Below are 19,325 nucleotides of genomic sequence, written 5' to 3' on the forward strand. Positions count from 1 at the left end.
CGACACAAAATCCAGCATTGTGACACCAGAGACACACAGTACATGAAATGTCACGAAACTTTCTTGTCATGTGTCACATTTTACCATGTGGCCCTAGCCTTAGAAGACTTCACTTAAGAGGACAACTCAGGGATGGTCATTTTAGGATTTGTTCTAGTTTAGAGGTGATGGTCTTTAGATGTTCCTCTACGAGCAGGAGCCTGATCAGTGCACCAGAAGTTAATTTCCCGGCCCCCTCCTTCTCCCTGCGGCCATTACACACAGCTACGAACCAGTCAGATAATCGGACAAAGTTGCATCTTTGAAAACCGCTCAAGAAGAAAACATCTCAGCGCTCCGGCGTCGTGAACATCTCATTAACCAGGACGCAAGCTCCGAGCGCGGGAAAGACTAATATCTATTCATCAAGCTGTGACTGATACACTCGTCCCGCAATCTGAACAATATTTTCCAAAGAGGAAGCTGAACACAATAATTTGGGGCACTTTAGCTCAATTGGCCGCTGGAAAATTATAGTCGTGTCTGCGGGAGTACTAATGGATAAAGGCTCCTAGAAGAAGGCTCAGAGTCGGACAAGAGGTGGATGCTTACTTGTTGACATATATCTGTGCTGTCCAAGGATTCTTCACAAAGCAGGTTAGGAGAACGACTCTTATACAAGGCGTTACAATCAGGGATTACAACCAAAAAATTGTGTTGGGAATTTTGTTCATTAGTGTCTTCCAATATTTCATGAACCATGTTTACAGTGTGTGGCAGAAAACTCCATATCCACTTGCAGGCTGCCAGGAATCGCCAGTAGGGGGAGCTAATTACATATAAATTTATACAAGTAGTACTAAAGTTAATGAGCATCTGTCAGCATGATCAACCCAGGTATAGTTGCAGAGATTTACAGCTTTTTATATTTATGTTAAGTACCTATTTAGAGCAAAAGGGGCTGGCTGTAGCACTAGGAGCACCACCAGCGCAAACCCCCTATGCTCTGAGTACTTCTCTCTCTGCTTTGATTGACAGGGCTAGATATCATATCCAGCCCTGTGTTCTTGTGCCAGCGCCTAGTCAACTCAGTGACTTTACGCAGTCGATTAGAAGCCGCTACCCAAGCTTGGGAAGCAGCAGAAGATCCATTGCACAAACACAGAACTGGGTCAGTGACTCGGCGCTTGCTTAGTGGATCAGATGCTGCTACCTGAGCTTGGGAAGCAGCAAATGATCCATTGTGCAAGAACTGAGCTGGCTCTGATGATGAAGAACACAGGGCTAGATGTGATGTCTAGCCTTGTCAATCAAAGGGGAGAAAAGAGTATACAGAGCACGGGGAGGAAGGAGTACACAGAGCATGGGGAGGAAGGAGTACACAGAGCACAAAGGCATTGCACTAGCAGTGCTCCTAGCACTACAGCCAGCCCCTTAGTGCTCAAAATAGGCGATTTACATAAATATGACTGGTTTAATAGGGTTGATCATGCTGACAGATGCTCTTTAAAGGGAATATTCCCTTTTCTACTGAAATTTCTGAAAAACCATATCCCAACGTCTCAGCATATCAAATGCTAAAATGGCTAATTGCAAATTGTAGCATACATATCAAAGACCTGCTTCCCACCGCTGCACATAAGTACTGCGTGTAAACAGACCACGCGTCCATAGCTACCAAGATAGTAGTGCTCACATAATTAATCTACATGACCACCTTCCAGGTGCATCCTCTGATAATCAGGCATGAAAGCGTTCAGCTTCTCCTGTATCTGCGGTTATACCTTTTTTTATTTTTTTTTGCTACGCTGATCCTTTAGGAAGGGAATCTGTCACCAGTTTTATACCCATGTATGACGGCAGCATAAATTGGTGAGAGAGGCCCTGAGCAAAATGTTGGATCACTTACTTTAACTAGACCCCAGTTGTTTTGCTAAAATCAGAATTGAGCAGCTCCAGAGCAAGCCGAGCACTGGACTCCACTCAGTACACTGCATGTGCTTGGGAGTCCTCATATTCATGAGCTCCAGGCTGTCTCCACCCCCTCCTGCTGATTGGCAGCTCCATTCCCATAGCAATCAGTGGCACGGAAGGAGACATCCGAGAACTCAGAAATATGAGAACTCCTGAGCACGTACAGTGTATTGCGTGGACTCCAGAGCTTGGCATGCGCTGGGGCTGCTCAATGCTCATTTTAGCATAATGACTGGATCAATTGAAGTGACCCAACATGTTCCTCAGGGTCTCTGTGACCAGTTTACGCTGCCCTCAGATGTTCCCTAAAAAATATCAGCCGACCAACCCCTTTAATGTTGTCTTCAACTGTGAGATCTCTGCTAGTGAAGAAGACCTCTGGTTTGGAAATATGTGTATTTTGAGAGAAAATACCTCCTTGTGAGTAACATCATCATGATAGTGTTCAGAACATGAGGCTATGAATTTAGTCTCTTGCCCTGGTGGTGGCCAAAAAGGAAAGCAGTTCTTCAGGACCAAAATTGATGGCCTACCCACATTGACGCTTCGTGGTCCATTCAATCAAATGACCTATGTGTCTTCAGAGAGTCAGACCCCTACCAATCTGATATTGATGGCCTAAGGATAGGGCATAATTTCGTAGTCCTGTAGAACCCCTTTCCTTCAACCAAAAATGGATCAACAAAAGAAACAGGGTGTAAAAGAAGGAAAATATCACTGACCTCATCCACATTTTCAAAGGCATTGATGACATCATACGGCAAGCAAGACAAGAGATCAATGACAAACCAGGTCTTCAAGTAGTTCATACGAATCAACTTTGGGTCAGAAATGACCTCCCCAGCAGGTCCAACGAAAGTGGTATGAAAATTAAGTACAATATCCACCAAAAATATCACATCCACGATGCTGTCCACGACCAACCAGGCCACATTGTTCTGTTTCGTTTTGAAGGACACGTTGTAAGGGACCAGAATTGCAGTATAAAACGTTAATATCAAGATTACCCAATCCCAGGTTGTTTTAAAAACACAGTAATGCAGAATGATATGTGGAGGGGTCTTCGGTGCTTCTTGTTTGTATTGCGGAAGAATTTCGGAACCAAGTTGCAACACCTGAAAAATATGGACGGCAGAGTCAAATATGGACGGCAGAGTCATCCCTGCAAGGACATTGATCTAAACAGTCTGATAGACTTGTCTGAATATAGTCTCTACTGCCAGAAACGATGACCTGGGGTGTAGTTATATAAGATGCAGAGGTAGAAGGCCATACCAGGCTGAGACTCTAAGGAGGTCCAAAGGCCCCTCTGCCACATAAGAAGGCACCAGTAATATAAATGGCACGTGATCGAGGCCCCCATTGATCATAAAATTATGTCATATTCTAGCGATAGCCATCATTTTATAGGATGGGAATACACTGCTTATGTCATAGTCAGCATTAACCATGACAATCGAGGGGCTAAACAGCCACAAATGGAATTTGTCCTGTAAATGTATGGCATAGTACAGGAATGGGGTTACATTTTTTTCACATTTTAATTACTACTAGGGGGTGTTTTATTTTTCTTCTCGGTAGTCTCTCGGTAGTTCTTCTGGTACCTCACAAATGGCATCAAGACATCTTTACTTTTCTCAATAATGTTTTCCTGAAAGGGTTGGAAAACCCCCTACTTGGCTGGACCTGTAAAAGAAAGTTGACTTACCTGCTTCCCGGCGCTGGCTCCTCGCTCCTTCTCCTCCAGGCCTGTCATGCTTCTTTGGGCTTCTTCAATGTCAACATCTGGTTTGATATCGCTGCAGCCAATCACAGGCCACGGTGGAGACCGAATCCCCTTCCATCATGACAAACGGTCATATGACACCACGAGATCCAGTCTCCACAGTGGCCATTGATTGGCTGCAGCGATGTCAAACTGGATGTTGACATCGAGGGAGCCCAGAGGAGCATCGTAGGCTGGGAGGAGAAGAAACTGTGAGCCTACACCAGAAAGCAGGTAAGTCATCTTTCCTTTACAGGTCCGTCCAAGTGTGGGTGTGTTGCCAAAAAAAGAAACATTTTTGCACAGCCCTTTTAAAGTGTAACCTGAGATAATCTGTCAATGATTGCCAAAAGATCTGTTATTACCTTATAATAACATCTTTTATTAATGTCCCCTGTCCCTTTCCACTAATCCCTTAAAAGACAGTTGCTATGACTCATCTGTCTCCGGCTCATTGTAAACAGAAGACAGAAGAACGGTCCTTCACACTGCATGTCTACATTTGGCTTCAGAGTGAGGAGGCGTGTCTCTCAGTAATCCAATCTGATTGGCTGGCAGGGAGCTGCTGGCTACAGAAAGTGTGTATGGGAAGTGAGGGAAAGCAGTTTTGGCCTCAGAGAACTGGCAGGGGAGCCATCTTGAGAAGATCCTCATATTGTAGGATTAAAAACAGCCATAACTAAGGGAAAATCTCAAGGAAAACAGTGGTACGTGAAGAAACTAAAGATTACTTTATGCATAATGCAGCAGCAGTAACATATGCTAAAATTGATTGATTTTTTTTGTTGCTAAAAACATGACAGTTGCACTTTAAAGAGGACATGTATCCTCTCCTGACATGTCTGTTTTAGCAACAACCTGCACCCCCCTCATAATAATAATAATAATTCTGGAGCCTCTATTCTTATGACTGTATGTTTTGCTATTCCTTTAAAGGCTATGCACGCCATTGGTGGTTTTTTTTTTATTATTGCAATGCACTCATTTTTGAGCTAAAAATATTTTTTTCCATTGGTCTTTTAAAAAATATGTAGCGATTTTCCCTGCACAGCTTTGAGTTTATCTAGTAGCTGGTTCAGAATTTTCTTTGTTCCGTCAGGCAGCTCAGCTGATGGCTCCTTATCTCTGGTCTCTGACCTTATAAACACTAATTATAGCTCAGTTCTTATCTTACTGATAATAATGTGCGTTAAAAAATTGTTTATGACTTTTTAGTAATTTACAGATAAGGGTTATTAGATGACCGTCACAAAGTAAAAGTAAAAAGTACGATTCACACAACTAGACAAACAGTTAACCCTTTGTGACAGAATGGCTAAATATTTTTTTATAAAGACCAATTGAAAATAATATTTTTTGGCCCAAAATGAGTAAAATGCAATAATAAAAAAAGGTGTACATAGCCTTTAATAGTTGTGCTAGAAGTTTAATAATACATTGCTAGCAGTTTGCAATAAAGGTCCAGATGGGTGCTACGAGTTAGAGGTGTGTCCCTGCAGTCTGACATTATCCAATCAGTGATGCCAGTGGCAGCCTGTGCAGGGACATGCCCCCAACTGGTAACACACAGCTGGACCTCCATTGCAAACTGCTAGGAATTCATTCATAAACTTATAGCAGGAATAATAATGGAATGTTACTACATAAATTCATAAGAACAGACTCTCTAGAATTGTTATTACATGGGGAATGCAAGTAGTTACTAAAAGAGACATGTCAGGAGAGGGGACGAGTACTCTTTAATGCAGAACAAAATACTAAAGAAAAACATAAAAAATCACTCTAAAATCTATAGTGTCATTTTCCTTACACTAAAGGAGAAATTGTTCTATAGTTTACTGTGTATCTCCGGCAGTAGATCCTATTAGTGATTGATCAACTGAACATATTCTGCTGCTCTGACTTTCTAATACTTGATTAGTGATTCATGGCATTTTACATGCCCCAGTATAAAAATATACAGTTGCAAGAAAAAGTATGTGAACCCTTTGGAATGATATGGATTTCTGCACAAATTGGTCATAAAATGTGATCTGATCTTCATCTAAGTCACAACAATAGACAATCACAGTCTGCTTAAACTAATAACACACAAAGAATTAAATGTTACCATGTTTTTATTGAACACACCATGTAAACATTCACAGTGCAGGTGGAAAAAGTATGTGAACCCCTAGATTAATGACATCTCCAAGAGCTAATTGGAGTGAGGCGTCAGCCAACAGTCCAATCAATGAGATGAGATTGGAGGTGTTGGTTACAGCTGCTCTGCCCTATAAAAAACCCACACCAGTTCTGGGTTTGCTTTTCACAAGAAGCATTGCCTGATGTGAATGATACCTTGCACAAAAGAGCTCTCAGAAGACCTACTATTAAGAATTGTTGACTTGCATAAAGCTGGAAAGGGTTACAAAAGTATCTCCAAAAGCCTTGCTGTTCATCAGTCCATGGTAAGACCAATTGTCTATAAATGGAGAAAGTTCAGCACTGCTGCTACTCTCCCTAGGAGTGTCCGTCCTGTAAAGATGACTGCAAGAGCACAGCGCAGACTGCTCAATGAGGGGAAGAAGAATCCTAGAGTGTCAGCTAAAGACTTACAAAAGTCTCTGGCATATGCTAACATCCCTGTTAGCGAATCTACGATACGTAAAACACTAAACAAGAATGGATTTCATGGGAGGATACCACAGAGGAAGCCACTGTTGTCCAAAAAAAACATTGCTGCACGGTTACAGTTTGCACAAGAGCACCTGGATGTTCCATAGCAGTACTGGCAAAATATTCTGTGGACAGATGAAACCAAAGTTGAGTTGTTTGGAAGAAACACACAACACTATGTGTGGAGAAAAAGAGGCACAGCACACCAACATCAAAACCTCATCCCAACTGTAAAGTATGGTGGTGGGGGCATCATGGTTTGGGGCTGTTTGCTGCATCAGGGCCTGGACGAATTGCTATCATCAAAGGAAAAATGAATTCCCAAGTTTATCAAGACATTTTGCAGGAGAACTTAAGGCCATCTGTCCATCAGCTGAAGCTCAACAGAAGATGGGCATTGCAACAGGACAACAACCCAATGCATAGAAGTAAATCAACAACAGAATGGCTTAAACAGAAGAAAATACGCCTTCTGGAGTGGCCCAGTCAGAGTCCTGACCTCAACCCGATTGAGATGCTGTGGCATGACCTCAAGAAAAATTGATTCACACCAGACATCCTAAGAATATTGCTGAATTGAAACAGTTCTGTAAAGAGGAATGGTCAAGAATTACTCCTGACCGTTGTGCACGTCTGATCTGCAACTACAGGAAACGTTTGGTTGAAGTTATTGCTGCCAAAGGAGGTTCAACCAGTTATTAAATCCAAGGGTTCACATACTTTTTCCACCTGCACTGTGAATGTTTACATGGTGTGTTCAATAAAAACATGGTAACATTTAATTCTTTGTGTGTTATTAGTTTAAGCAGAATGTGATTGTCTATTGTTGTGACTTAGATGAAGATCAGATTACATTTTATGACCAATTTGTGCAGAAATCCATATCATTCCAAAGGGTTCACATACTTTTTCTTGCCACTGTATCACATAGTGTATGATGAGCATCGCTGGGGGGGGGTTCAATAATGAACTATCAAAGCTTATGTGTAGGCTTCAGGGGATTAATAACTCATCAATATCCCATTAATCTGTATAATGAGGTAATCTATTAGGCACAGGGCGCTATACCCCTGGACATGATGTCATTAAACCTACCTACGGTAAATACAAGGTGAGGTCTGGGGTCACCATAATTCAAATAGAAATAATAGATGTGCATTATAAAACACAATATAAACACTCAAGCAGCTCGCCCCCATCTTTTTCTCAGCAAACGTCCTATAAAAGGGGTTGTCTTCAGAGGAACCTGTCAGCAAGTGTTCAATTTCCCTGCAGCGCCACCCCAGGGGAAATAAAACATTACACAATGGCCACTGAAAGCAATGGGCTGCCTGTAATATGCATGGACGCACTGGGTCCTCCAAAGAGAGACACTCTATCCAGTCGCTGTCTGCTAATTTGCAGATTTTGCACTTTAGTCACTGTTCCCGTTCAGCACTGCTCAGTGAATATGTAGTTACACCAAAAGTCAAACTAGCTATTTTAATGGGGCTGGACAGGGTTAGAAAAACATGGCTGCTCTTTTCCAAAAACAGTGCCACGCTGCCACCACCGTCCACTGAGTGTATATGGTAGTGCAGCTCCCTTCCATTTAATGAAATGTAGCATGAGTTGCAATGCCACACACAACCTAGGTGTGGCGCTGTTTTTAAAAGGAATCTAACCATCTGCAAACCATTTAATGAATATTAATGCTCAGAGATTTTTAATTAAAATAAAAAAGTAAATTCTAAACCTGTCCATACACATTAGATGAATGTCAGCCGAACCTGCTGATTTTGGCTGGACCAGCCGACCATCATTTCGAATGTATCAGGGTCATCCACTGCAGATACTGAGAGAAAGAATCCTTTGTTCTAAAGCAGGGATGCTCAACCTGCGGTCCTCCAGCTGTTGCAAAACTACAACTCCCAGCATGCCCTGATAGCTGTAGGCTGTCCAGGCATGCTGAAAATTGTAGTTTTGCAACAGCTGGAGGGCTGCAGGTTGGGCATCGCTGCTTTAAAGGGAAAATGACCCAATCAGAGGTGTCTGGAGGCAGCTTAATCCCTTCACTCTATTAAGATGCATACTCAGTCGAAAGTCGGTGTATATCTACCCTTAAAGGGGTTTTCTGGGACTATAATAGTATTGAAAATGTATGCTCCTATAGTCGTTTATCTCATGTCATGCTTTTTATTCAGTTTGGACTCTCCTAACCTATTTTCACCATTTAAGCCAACCCCCCTGGTTTGTTTCCATCCTGTATGTAGCACTTCCTGTTCCTATATCCAACCAAACCCATGATGCACTTCTTCTTCCTCTGCCACAGCTCCAGCACCGCCCCTAACAACACCCAGCTAGTTCATAGCTCCTCCCAACCAGCTAGTGACATAGACACTTCCCTATCACTGCCCTTAATAACGCCCAGCTAGTTTTTAGCTCCTCCCACACAGCTAGTTACACAGACACTCCCCTATCACTGCTCCGCCCATGGACAGAGCATCACAGGAAATAAGAAAGAGCTGCATGGACATGGTCATGTGACCACGGCCCAGACCGGGAGAGAGGAGCAATAAAAAGAAAAGAAATACATTACAGAATTACAGCGACTGTGGTTTTCAGCTGGGTAACTGGAATCCAGAAATGGTGCTGCTTCAGCAAGGCATAGCTTGCTGGAGATCATATTGTTTAAAGTTGTATGGGCTGGATTTTTTTGTGGACTGGGAGACAGGTTGGTAGTGGGAGTCTCTCAGTCCACACTACTAGTTCACTACAGTTATTCCCTTTAGGTCTAAAAAAGCAAAAAAGATAGAGCATGACCTATGTTTGTCAGTAAAACTTGGCTCCGTGGCCCCATTCAAGTCTATGGATCCGCAAAAAACGGAATGCATATGGAACACATTCCGTATGCAAGCCATTTTTTGTGGACAAAAAAAAAGGATCCGCATTTTTTCGGACTGCGAAAAAACATACAGCTGTCTGAATGAGCCCTTAACCTGAGGTGATCGCAGGTGAGCCCTGCTGAGATAATCACGGAGGGATAAACAACCCTCTGTGTATGACTGAGAGAGAATTTGGAAAAGGAAGCCTGCAGAGGCTCTGTGTGGTCCCAGCCAGGAGGACTGAGGGGCTACAAGGCTGTGTGAAAGCCTGAGTTCTGGGGGGGCCCAGTGACGCCTGAGGAAAGAGGTGTAGCACGGTCAGAGTCGGGAGGACTCTTGGACCATATTCCCCCAAGGTACTAGTGTGGTCAAAGCCAGGAGGCTGCTGGACTGTATGGCTAAGTGAAACTGGATCTTAACCCTTGTGTGAACTGCGTCTTAGAGGTGGGTTAGGGAGACCTATGTATTAGTTAGAGCCTAGACGGGCAGGTGTTTGTTTTGGTTGATGTTTATGTTTGTGCTGGTGCTGAAGTGCCAAAGTAAAGCACCATTTGGACTTTAACCCCATTGTCTGAGGAGGAATCTGTCATTGCCGACCCTCTGTGAGAGAGCGATGCCTTACACAACCTTAAAACAGGATTATTTTAAAGGATGCAAACCAGCAAATCCCTTTCGGACCGCGAAAAGTGAGACAACCCCTTTAAGATAGGCTGTCAATATTTTATCAGTGGTGATCCAATCTCAGCGCGATGAAGACTGCTTCTACTATTTTCTGTCACACGTAATATCAGGAGGAGGACCTCTGGCTCCACTAATCACATAGGAACATTACTTGGACCATGGGTTCCTCAAACATGGCCAATGAACTTGCAGTGAGGTCCCAGTAGGTTGTAGGCTGACCCCACAAATACAGCTGGATATGTTGACATCAGTCTGACGTGTTTGGCCTGAATCCATCCTCCCTGTTGATGCTTGGACCTCCCATGTGTAGTCATCTCTCCATTAAAGATGTTGTGCCACCATTACTAGGATTTGTCTATTTTCCCGAAACCCTACTTATGACTCGACGGAGTACCTTTGAGTCCTGCCTTACAATCACTGCTCTACTTCAATCAGCCTACCACAGAGGAGCTGCAGTACAGCGACGGAGCTCCTACAGACATGTCCACTGGTGATTAATTGCTGGGGCTGCAATATCTCATGTACTTACCACCCCCTCCACCCCCTTGTCTGCAGATCCCTCTGTACATCTCTGCCCCTAGATTCATTATAATATAACTGGTACAGTTTGAGGGATGAAGGGCCATTAATAACCCTCCTTTTATCTGAAAAGTGGCACGTATGAACAGCGGCCTAGTGAAGTGTGTCTTCAGCATGCAAATGAATTCTAATCGACAACTGAGAAAAACAAGTAATTCTCAAGAAGGTGTCGAGTCTACAGCTCAGGACACGGCTGCTGCCTCCATCCCCACCTTCTACCAATACATGTATATTACTAAGGCCTGACATTCATACGCCGGGCATCGCTTTAAATTAAAATCCAGGGTATAAAGTGGATGGAACTGCAGCCAGCGGAGCGTTCCCCCCGAAAATACGATATGAAATAGAAATTTTTATGCTTGTATAGCCATTCGTATTAATCCATGCATCTGGATTACTGATTTGTTTTTATAATAACTTGATCAGGTTTGACATCTGTTTAACGCCTCTTGTACACAAACGTTTTTTTTTTTCCGTTTCCGTTCCGTTTTTTGCGTTCCGTATACAGACCGTATATGGAACCATTCATTTCAATGGATCCGCAAAAAAAACGGAAGGTACTCCGTATGCCTTCCGTTTACGTATTCCTGTTCAAAGATAGAACATGTCCTATTATTGTCTGCATAACGGACAAGGATAGTACTGTTCTATTAGGGGCCAGATGTTCCGTTCCGCAAAAAACAGAATGCACACGGATGTCATCCGTATTTTTTGCGGATCCGTTTTTTGCGGACCGCAAAATGCTGAAAAAGACATACGGTCGTGTGCAAGAGGCCTTAGGAAATACTTTCTCTACGAGAAAATTGTGGAATATATTCCTTTAGAATGAGGTGTTTTTCCTCTGTTATTCCTCCTGGAAATGTAGCACTGAATTGACAAAGGAGTGCTGCTATTGAATTTGTCAATCGGGTGTGTCCCTACACTGTATGAAACTGCCAGCCTGATTGGACAGTGTGTATGGACACACCCCATTGACAAGGAGAATAGTAACAACCTGTGGTCAATTAAGAGGGCCTTCATGCGACCGTAAGCCCTTTAACTCTTGCTATTACACCTTGAAGTTGTGGCAGACTAAGGGCTCATGCACACGACCATATCTATTTTGCAGTCCACAAAAAATGGATCCGCAAAAAATATGGATGATGTCCATGTACTTCCGTGTCCGTGCTGGCCCCTTATGGCTCATGCACGCAAACTTATTTTCTTTCCGTGTCCGTTCCGTTTTTTTTGCGGACCTTATGCAGAACCATTCATTTCAATGGGTCCGCAAAAAAAGAACGGAAGTTACTCTGTGTGCATTCTGTTTCCATATGTTCCTTCTGCAAAAGAATAGAACATGTTCTATTATTGTCCACATTACGGACAAGGATAGGACTGTTCTATTAGGGGCCAGCTGTTCTGTTCCGCGGACCGCAAAATACATACGGTCGTGTTATTGAGCCCTAATAGAACAGTCCTATCCTTGTCCGTAATACGGACAATAATAGGACATGCTCTATTTTGAGACAGACATACGGAAACAAAATGCACATGGAGTAACTTCCGCTTTTTTTTGCGGACCCATTGAAATGAATAGTTCCGCATTTGATCTGCAAAAAAAACGGAACGGACATGGAAAGATAATACGTTCGTGAGCATAAGTCCTTAGTGGGGGTTTCAAGGATGGTAGGAGGGGGTATAGGGGCAATATTTTCTGATATTAAAAAACGACATAATTTATTTTTTAAAGGGGTTGTCCCACAAAAAATATTCTACAATTTTCAAACCAGCACCTGGATCTGAATACTTTTGTAACTGCATGTAATTAAAAATTTTGTATAGTCACTGAGTTATTCAATAAAATATATCTATAGCGCCACCTACTGTTTGTTCTTTTTCTTATTTATTTGTCCGGCTCACTGAGATGGCCGCACATGCTCAGTTTCATCCACTGCCTCCTTAGCTGTGATAGGGAGAGCATGGACACGCCCCCTTAGCGGCAGCAGAAAGGACCCCCCCCCCCCCCTTCCCATTGAGCCTTGAGTTGCCAGCTTAATGTAAATCTAGCAGAGCAATGAATGGGGATCTATGTGAGGTACAGGGCTGGTTCTAACTTTGTTAGAAAGAGGTTGCCATGTACTATATGATGTCTGATTTTCATTTTTTTACATTAATCATGGGATAACCCCTTTAAGGTATCTGGAATTGTGGTCATGCTTAAGAGCTTTCAAAGAACCATGAGGCTTGGGATTTATCATTGCACCAGAGGCAGCCATATTTGTGGTCAAACCAATATTCCTTCAATCAATTCACTGCCATATACAGGCCGACCGTAAGCTATCCTGTAGAGACTTCTCAAGCTTCCAGTGAAGTGATGGACCACAAGACTAGATCAGGTAGCTCCACATGAAGGTGCACACATTAAGCTACATATTACCTCAGCGAGCCGGGAATGCTTATGTACATTCTCCCCTTTATGGACGGTGGGAGCCAACTGCTGCAAGACCCCTCTGCTGCTGGTCAGAGCCCTTGTCAGGCGCGCTAGCTTCCCCCAACCTGCAAAAACAAAAATGACAAACATGATCCTATATAGCAACGATTCTTCAGACAAGTGAAGGCCAACTGGTGATACAAGCCCCAATATGGCAGGCCAGGGATGAGCAACCTAATGCCCAAGCCAAATGCAGGCCCTTAAAACACAATGGTCCACTTTGAATGTACCCTTGACCAGGGAAACATCTTCAGCATGGCTGACGGTTGCCAGTGACTAAAGAGTTATTTATTCCAGGGTGATTTGAACCACCATCGGCCTCTGTGTGTTTATTACACTAGTGGATTTCGTTAGCTCTGTAGCATTAGGTCACCAAAGAAACCAATCCCCAAGAGGATTAATAAATATATTCTATGATATCATTAATGAATTTGTAACACTACTTCATTTAAGGGATGTTTTTATGGTAGTATTATCGAGTCAAATATGCAACTATACAGTCCTGATCAAAAGTTTAAGACCACTTGAAAAATGGAAAAAAATCATATTTAGCATGGCTGGATCTTAACAAGGTTCCAAGTAGAGCTTCAACATGCAACAAGAAGAAATGGGAGTGAGACAAAACATTTTTTGAGCATTCAATTTAGTGAAAACAACGAATAAACTGAAACAGGCTGTTTTTCAGCTGATCAAAAGTTTAGGACCACACTTCCAAAAAAACACTAAACCCCCCCAAAACAGAAATCCAACTTCCAAACATGAACTCAGTAATGAGTAGCTCCGCCGTTATTGTTGATCACTTCTAAAATTAGTTTCGGCATGCTTGATGCAAGCATTTCCATGAGGTGAGTAGGAACATTTCTCCAAGTGGTGAAGACGGCCGCACGAAGGCCATCTACTGTCTGGAACTGTTGTCCATTTTTGTAAACTTCCCTTGCCATCCATCCCCAAAGGTTCTCAATTGGATTTAGATCAGGGGAACACGCAGGATAGGCCAAAAGAGTGATGTTATTCTCCTGGAAGAAGTCCCTTGTCCTGCGGGCATTGTGTACTGTAGCGTTGTCCTGTTGAAAAACCCAGTCTTTACCACACAGACGAGGGCCCTCAGTCATGAGGAATGCTCTCTCTAACATCTGGACATAGCCAGCGGCCGTTTGACACCCCTGACCACCAAGGTTAAATTTTTTCTCATCAGAGAATAAAACTTACTTCCACCTTTGAATGTCCCATGTTTGGTGCTTTCTTGCAAAGTCCAAAGGGGCAGTTCTGTGGCGTACAAGGAGACGAGGTCTTTGAAGACGTTTTTTGTTTTTGAAGCCCTTCAGTCTCAGATGCCGTCTGATGGTTATGGAGCTGCAGTCAGCACCAGTAAGGGCCTTAATTTGGGTCGAGGATCGTCCAGTGTCTTGACGGACAGCCAATTGAATCCTCCGGCTCATTGCTGATGAAATTTTTTTGGGGTCTTCCACTTGACTTTTTTGTTCCATAACCCTCAGGATCATTTAAGAAATTCCAAATGACTGTCTTACTGCGTCCCATCACAGCAGCGATGGCGTGGTGTGAGAGACCCTGCTTATGCAGTTCAACAACCCGACCACGTTCAAAAAGGGAGTTTTTTTGCCTTTGCTATCACAACATGTGACTATCTGACAGAAAATGACAATGAATCCACATCTTTGCACAGATTTGGCCTTTTAAAGGCATGTGGTCCTAAATTTTTGATCAGCTGAAAAACAGCCTGTTTCAGTTTAATCGTTATTTTCAATTAATTGAATGCTCAAATTCTCACTCTCATTTCTTCTTGTTGCATGTTGAAGCTCTACTTGGAACCTTGTTAAGATCCAACAATGTAAAATATGATTTTTTGCCAATTTTCAAGTGGTCTTAAACTTTTCATCAGGACTGTATGAATTTGGGTAAAAAAAAAAAAAAAAAGGGATTTTGACTCGCAGATTTGCAAGAGGTAGCATTTTACAGGGAACCGAAAAGTGGATGAGATTTTAAGAAATCTTATGCGAAAAGAGTGTGCAGTGAATGGGAGTAGTGTACAGACCAGTGTAGTTCCAGTGCCTGGTTCTGGCGCCTAAGCTCCTGTGAACAGCTCATGTGGTTGCATCTTGGCGCAACTAGGGCATTGCCATTGCACCTCAATGACCTTAAGGCTTTGGTCATCTTCTTTCCTGGCCGCATCCCCACCACTTTGATTGAAAGGGCAGGGCAGTATAGACCTACTCATGCCTGTCCCTGAAGTCTCGCAGTACATGGATAGGTTCCATCTTTCCGGCAATCTTCATCCCTGTACTGTGAATATGCCAAACTCACTGCCATAATGTCACGGACGTACCGAGACATACAGACGTCCCGGCGACAGTGAGTGGCAGGAGATCTGTGAGACCGGAAACACGTGGTTTGATCTGACAGGTTTTCCTTGTGGATCAATAGGTGTCTGTGTTGTTTCTGGTAATGGCCACACCCCTTGCCTCCAGGTGTTGCTTATGTGGTCATTTAACCTTCCTTATTTATAGTTGCTTCTCCCACTATGCTGTGCGGTTTATAGCTTCTGTGCCTGTGGATTGTTTGTGATTGGATCTCGGCTGAGTTCCTGGTGCTTCCATAGCCCCTTTAAAGTTAAGTCTTTTCTTTCCCTTTTGTATTTTGTTTGGGTTCTGTGTGTTACATTTCCCTATTGTTTGTATTAGGCCTGTAGAAGACTCCTGTTCATCCTTCCTTTTGGAGGAACAGGTAGTCTCGTCCCTGCCATTAGTACCAGGGTCCTATAGGGCTAGATAGGACTCTAGGTATTCCTGCGTATGAACTCCCCTACCTTTGGGGTCTGTTTATACTGGTAGTCAGTCAGGATTTTGGTTAGGGTTTTCACTAGGTGTCCATCTTCCTTCCCTAGTTATCAGGTCTGATTCCCTGTTCCCCCCTTCCCTCCTATGACTGGTGTGGTGTTTCCCTCCCATACCGAAGCGTGACACATAAGTCTTCAGGGCTAGGCGTGAGTACATCTATACTGCCTTGCCCTGCCAATCAAAGTATTCGGGAAGCGGGCAGGAAAGAAGATGAGTGGAGCCTAGGGGTCACCGAGGTGCAACGGAAGTACCCTGAATGCACCAAGAGTGCAATGACAAAGCCCTCTTTGCGCAAGGGGCTTATATGCTTAAACTTAAAATTCTTATCTTCCAGATTTGCACATCAGTTACAGTTCTCAGCATCCATGGACTGCCAGTTCTTACACATTGTGCAATTTCTTACATGGTTCTAACAGGTTCCAGGGCTGCAAAGGTAATTAATAGGCCAAGATGTTTTTTCAGAGCAATTTTCCTCACACTGCACATCTCTAGCTGACTTTAGCATAAGCATACAGAAATAGGGGTGCAAACCACAGGACAAACCTCAACGCAAGACTGTACCTTTTTCAAAGGTTGTGGAACTCATAGTTAATGTTACTACACGTTTCCACAGCTGGATGTAGTATAGTGGGCATATTTGGATTCTGCCTTTTTAGGTCTTTCCAGGCACCAGAAGACTTGAATCTCCTGAACAGGTTAGCTGCAGAGTCTATGAGCATCCTTTTGAGCAGTTTATCTCCACAGAGCTTCTGCATGCACCGCCTCTCAACACTGGAAAGCTCCTCAAATACAGTACAGACCAAAAGTTTGGACACACCTCATTCAAAGAGTTTTCTTTATTTTCTTGACTATGAAAATTGTAGATTCACACTGAAGGCATCAAAACTATGAATTAACACATGTGGAATTATATACATAACAAACAAGTGTGAAACAACTGAAAATATGTCATATTCTAGGTTCTTCAAAGTAGCCACCTTTTTCTTTGATTACTCCTTTGCACACTCTTGGCATTCTCTTGATGAGCTTCAAGAGGTAGTCCCCTGAAATGGTTTTCACTTCACAGGTGTGCCCTGTCAGGTTTAATAAGTGGGATTTCTTGCCTTATAAATGGGGTTGGGACCATCAGTTGCATTGAGGAGAAGTCAGGAGGATACACAGCTGATAGTCCTACTGAATAGACTGTTAGAATTTGTATTATGGCAAGAAAAAAGCAGCTAAGAAAAGAAAAACGAGTGGCCATCATTACTTTAAGAAATGAAGGTCAGTCAGTCAGCCGAAAAATTGGGAAAACTTTGAAAGTAAGGGCTATTTGACCATGAAGGAGAGTGATGGGGTGCTGCGCTAGATGACCTGGCCTCCACAATCACCGGACCTGAACCCAATCGAGATGGTTTGGGGTGAGCTGGACCGCAGAGTGAAGGCAAAAGGGCCAACAAGTGCTAAGCATCTCTGGGAACTCCTTCAAGACTGTTGGAAGACCATTTCAGGGGACTACCTCTTGAAGCTCATCAAGAGAATGCCAAGAGTGTGCAAAGCAGTAATCAAAGCAAAAGGTGGCTACTTTGAAGAACCTAGAATATGACATATTTTCAGTTGTTTCACACTTGTTTGTTATGTATATAATTCCACATGTGTTAATTCATAGTTTTGATGCCTTCATAGTCATGAAAATAAAGAAAACTCTTTGAATGAGAAGGTGTGTCCAAACTTTTGGTCTGTACTGTATATCTGTTTTTATTTTTATTTTACTTTAGTTGGTTTTTAAGCTTTCTTTCTGGCTAGCTTTCTCAACACAACACATTACGCATACATCCAGTCTCTACACTGCATGCTTTTCTTTATGCTCCTATGGGAGCCCCACCTAGTAATGGGTTGCTAAGGCCTATTAACTAATTTTATCTCATAAATACAGTAAATGCATATACCACGATAAAGCACATTTTCTACCCTTTTGCACAGCTCTTTCATTATATATTTTTTAAATCCACTCCTGGCTTCAGCACAAAAAAATGTCATCAAAACCTGCTCCGAAAACTGTATCTGTGATCCCCGAATACTAAGTAATATAGTATAACACAAATACAGCCGTGGCCAAAATGTATAAAAAACCCAATAAGTGCCTGACGAATACGCCGGTCTGTCTTTCGGATAGTGGCTGTGAAATGTAAGCAATCAATAATTTAGTGCTGAGGAGATGATGGACTAAGAGATGTCGCCCAGACAGCAGTGTCGGCACTGAGTAAGCACAGCGGGCAAAGAAGTAACTGGATTTGTGAACGTGTTATAGGAGATGATGAGGGTTATGTAAGAGAAGGTTCTGAGTTATTCATGATGCAGATACTTGCTGATCAAACTAGAGCCATATCATAATCCTGACTGTCCCCTGTCCCAATAGCTACACCCCATACAGATCCTGAATACACTCCTAGTGCAATGGTCAAGAGGCTGTACAGGCTGTCAGGGCACGCTGGGAGTTGTAGTCTTGTGCAACAGGTTGGAGACCACTGCTTTACAGCCTAGAGCTACATCCCATGTATCTAGATAATAAGTGGAGACTAGTGCATAAACTGTAATCCAGGTCTGACTACGAGAACCAGGCACCTTTTCTGCAGGACCATGAAAAGTTCACACAAGCATACGTTTCCTTCCAGTGCTGTATATAGAGGGAGCCCCATATCCAGGAGCCCCATATTTCAGTGGTGAATATAGAGGGAGCCTCTTATCCAGGGAGCCCCATATACCAGTGGTGTATATAGAAGGAACCCCATATCCAGGGAGCCTCATATACCAGTGGTGTATAAAGTGGGAGCCCCATATACCAGAGGTGTATATAGAGGGAGCCCCATATCCAGGAGCCCCATATTTCAGTGGTGAATATAGAGGGAGCCTCATATCCAGGGAGCCCCATATACCAGTGGTGTATATAGAAGGAACCCCATATCCAGGGAGCCTCATTTACCGGTGGTGTATATAGTGGGAGCCCCATATACCAGAGGTGTATATAGAGGGAGCCCCATATCCAGGGAGCCCCATATACCAGTAGTGTACACAAAGGGAGCCCCATATTACAGTGGTGTATATAGAGGGAGCTCCATATCCAAGGAGCCCCATATACCAGTGGTGTATATAGAAGGAACCCCATATCCAGGGAGCCTCATTTACCGGTGGTGTATATAGTGGGAGCCCCATATACCAGAGGTGTATATAGAGGGAGCCCCATATCCAGGGAGCCCCATATACCAGTAGTGTACACAAAGGGAGCCCCATATTACAGTGGTGTATATAGAGGGAGCTCCATATCCAAGGAGCCCCATATACCAGTGGTGTACACAAAGGGTGCCCCATGTCCAGGGAGCCACATATTCCAGTGGTGTATATAGAGGGAGACCCATATTCCAGTGGTGTCTACAGAAAGTGCCCCATATTCCAGCGGTGTATACAGAGGGAGCCCCATATACCAGTGGTATATACAGAGGGAGCCCCATATTCTAGTGTTA

The 19,325-nt window shown here is 43.2% G+C and overlaps 1 protein-coding gene across 1 annotated transcript in view; it reads right to left on the bottom strand.

The window, feature by feature from the left end:
- KCNH1 (potassium voltage-gated channel subfamily H member 1) overlaps nt 1-19,325 on the bottom strand; it is a 449,532-nt gene that overhangs the window by 388,422 nt on the left and 41,785 nt on the right. Inside the window, exons 5-6 of the mRNA XM_040430377.1 lie at nt 12,917-13,035; nt 2,676-3,068 (exon numbers count right to left, since the gene is read on the bottom strand). Of these exons, the coding sequence (XP_040286311.1) occupies nt 2,676-3,068; nt 12,917-13,035 (512 nt within the window). The remainder of the gene's footprint in view (nt 1-2,675; nt 3,069-12,916; nt 13,036-19,325) is intronic.

This window comes from Bufo bufo, chromosome 4 (assembly GCF_905171765.1).
Source record: "Bufo bufo chromosome 4, aBufBuf1.1, whole genome shotgun sequence".
NCBI lineage: Eukaryota > Metazoa > Chordata > Amphibia > Anura > Bufonidae > Bufo > Bufo bufo.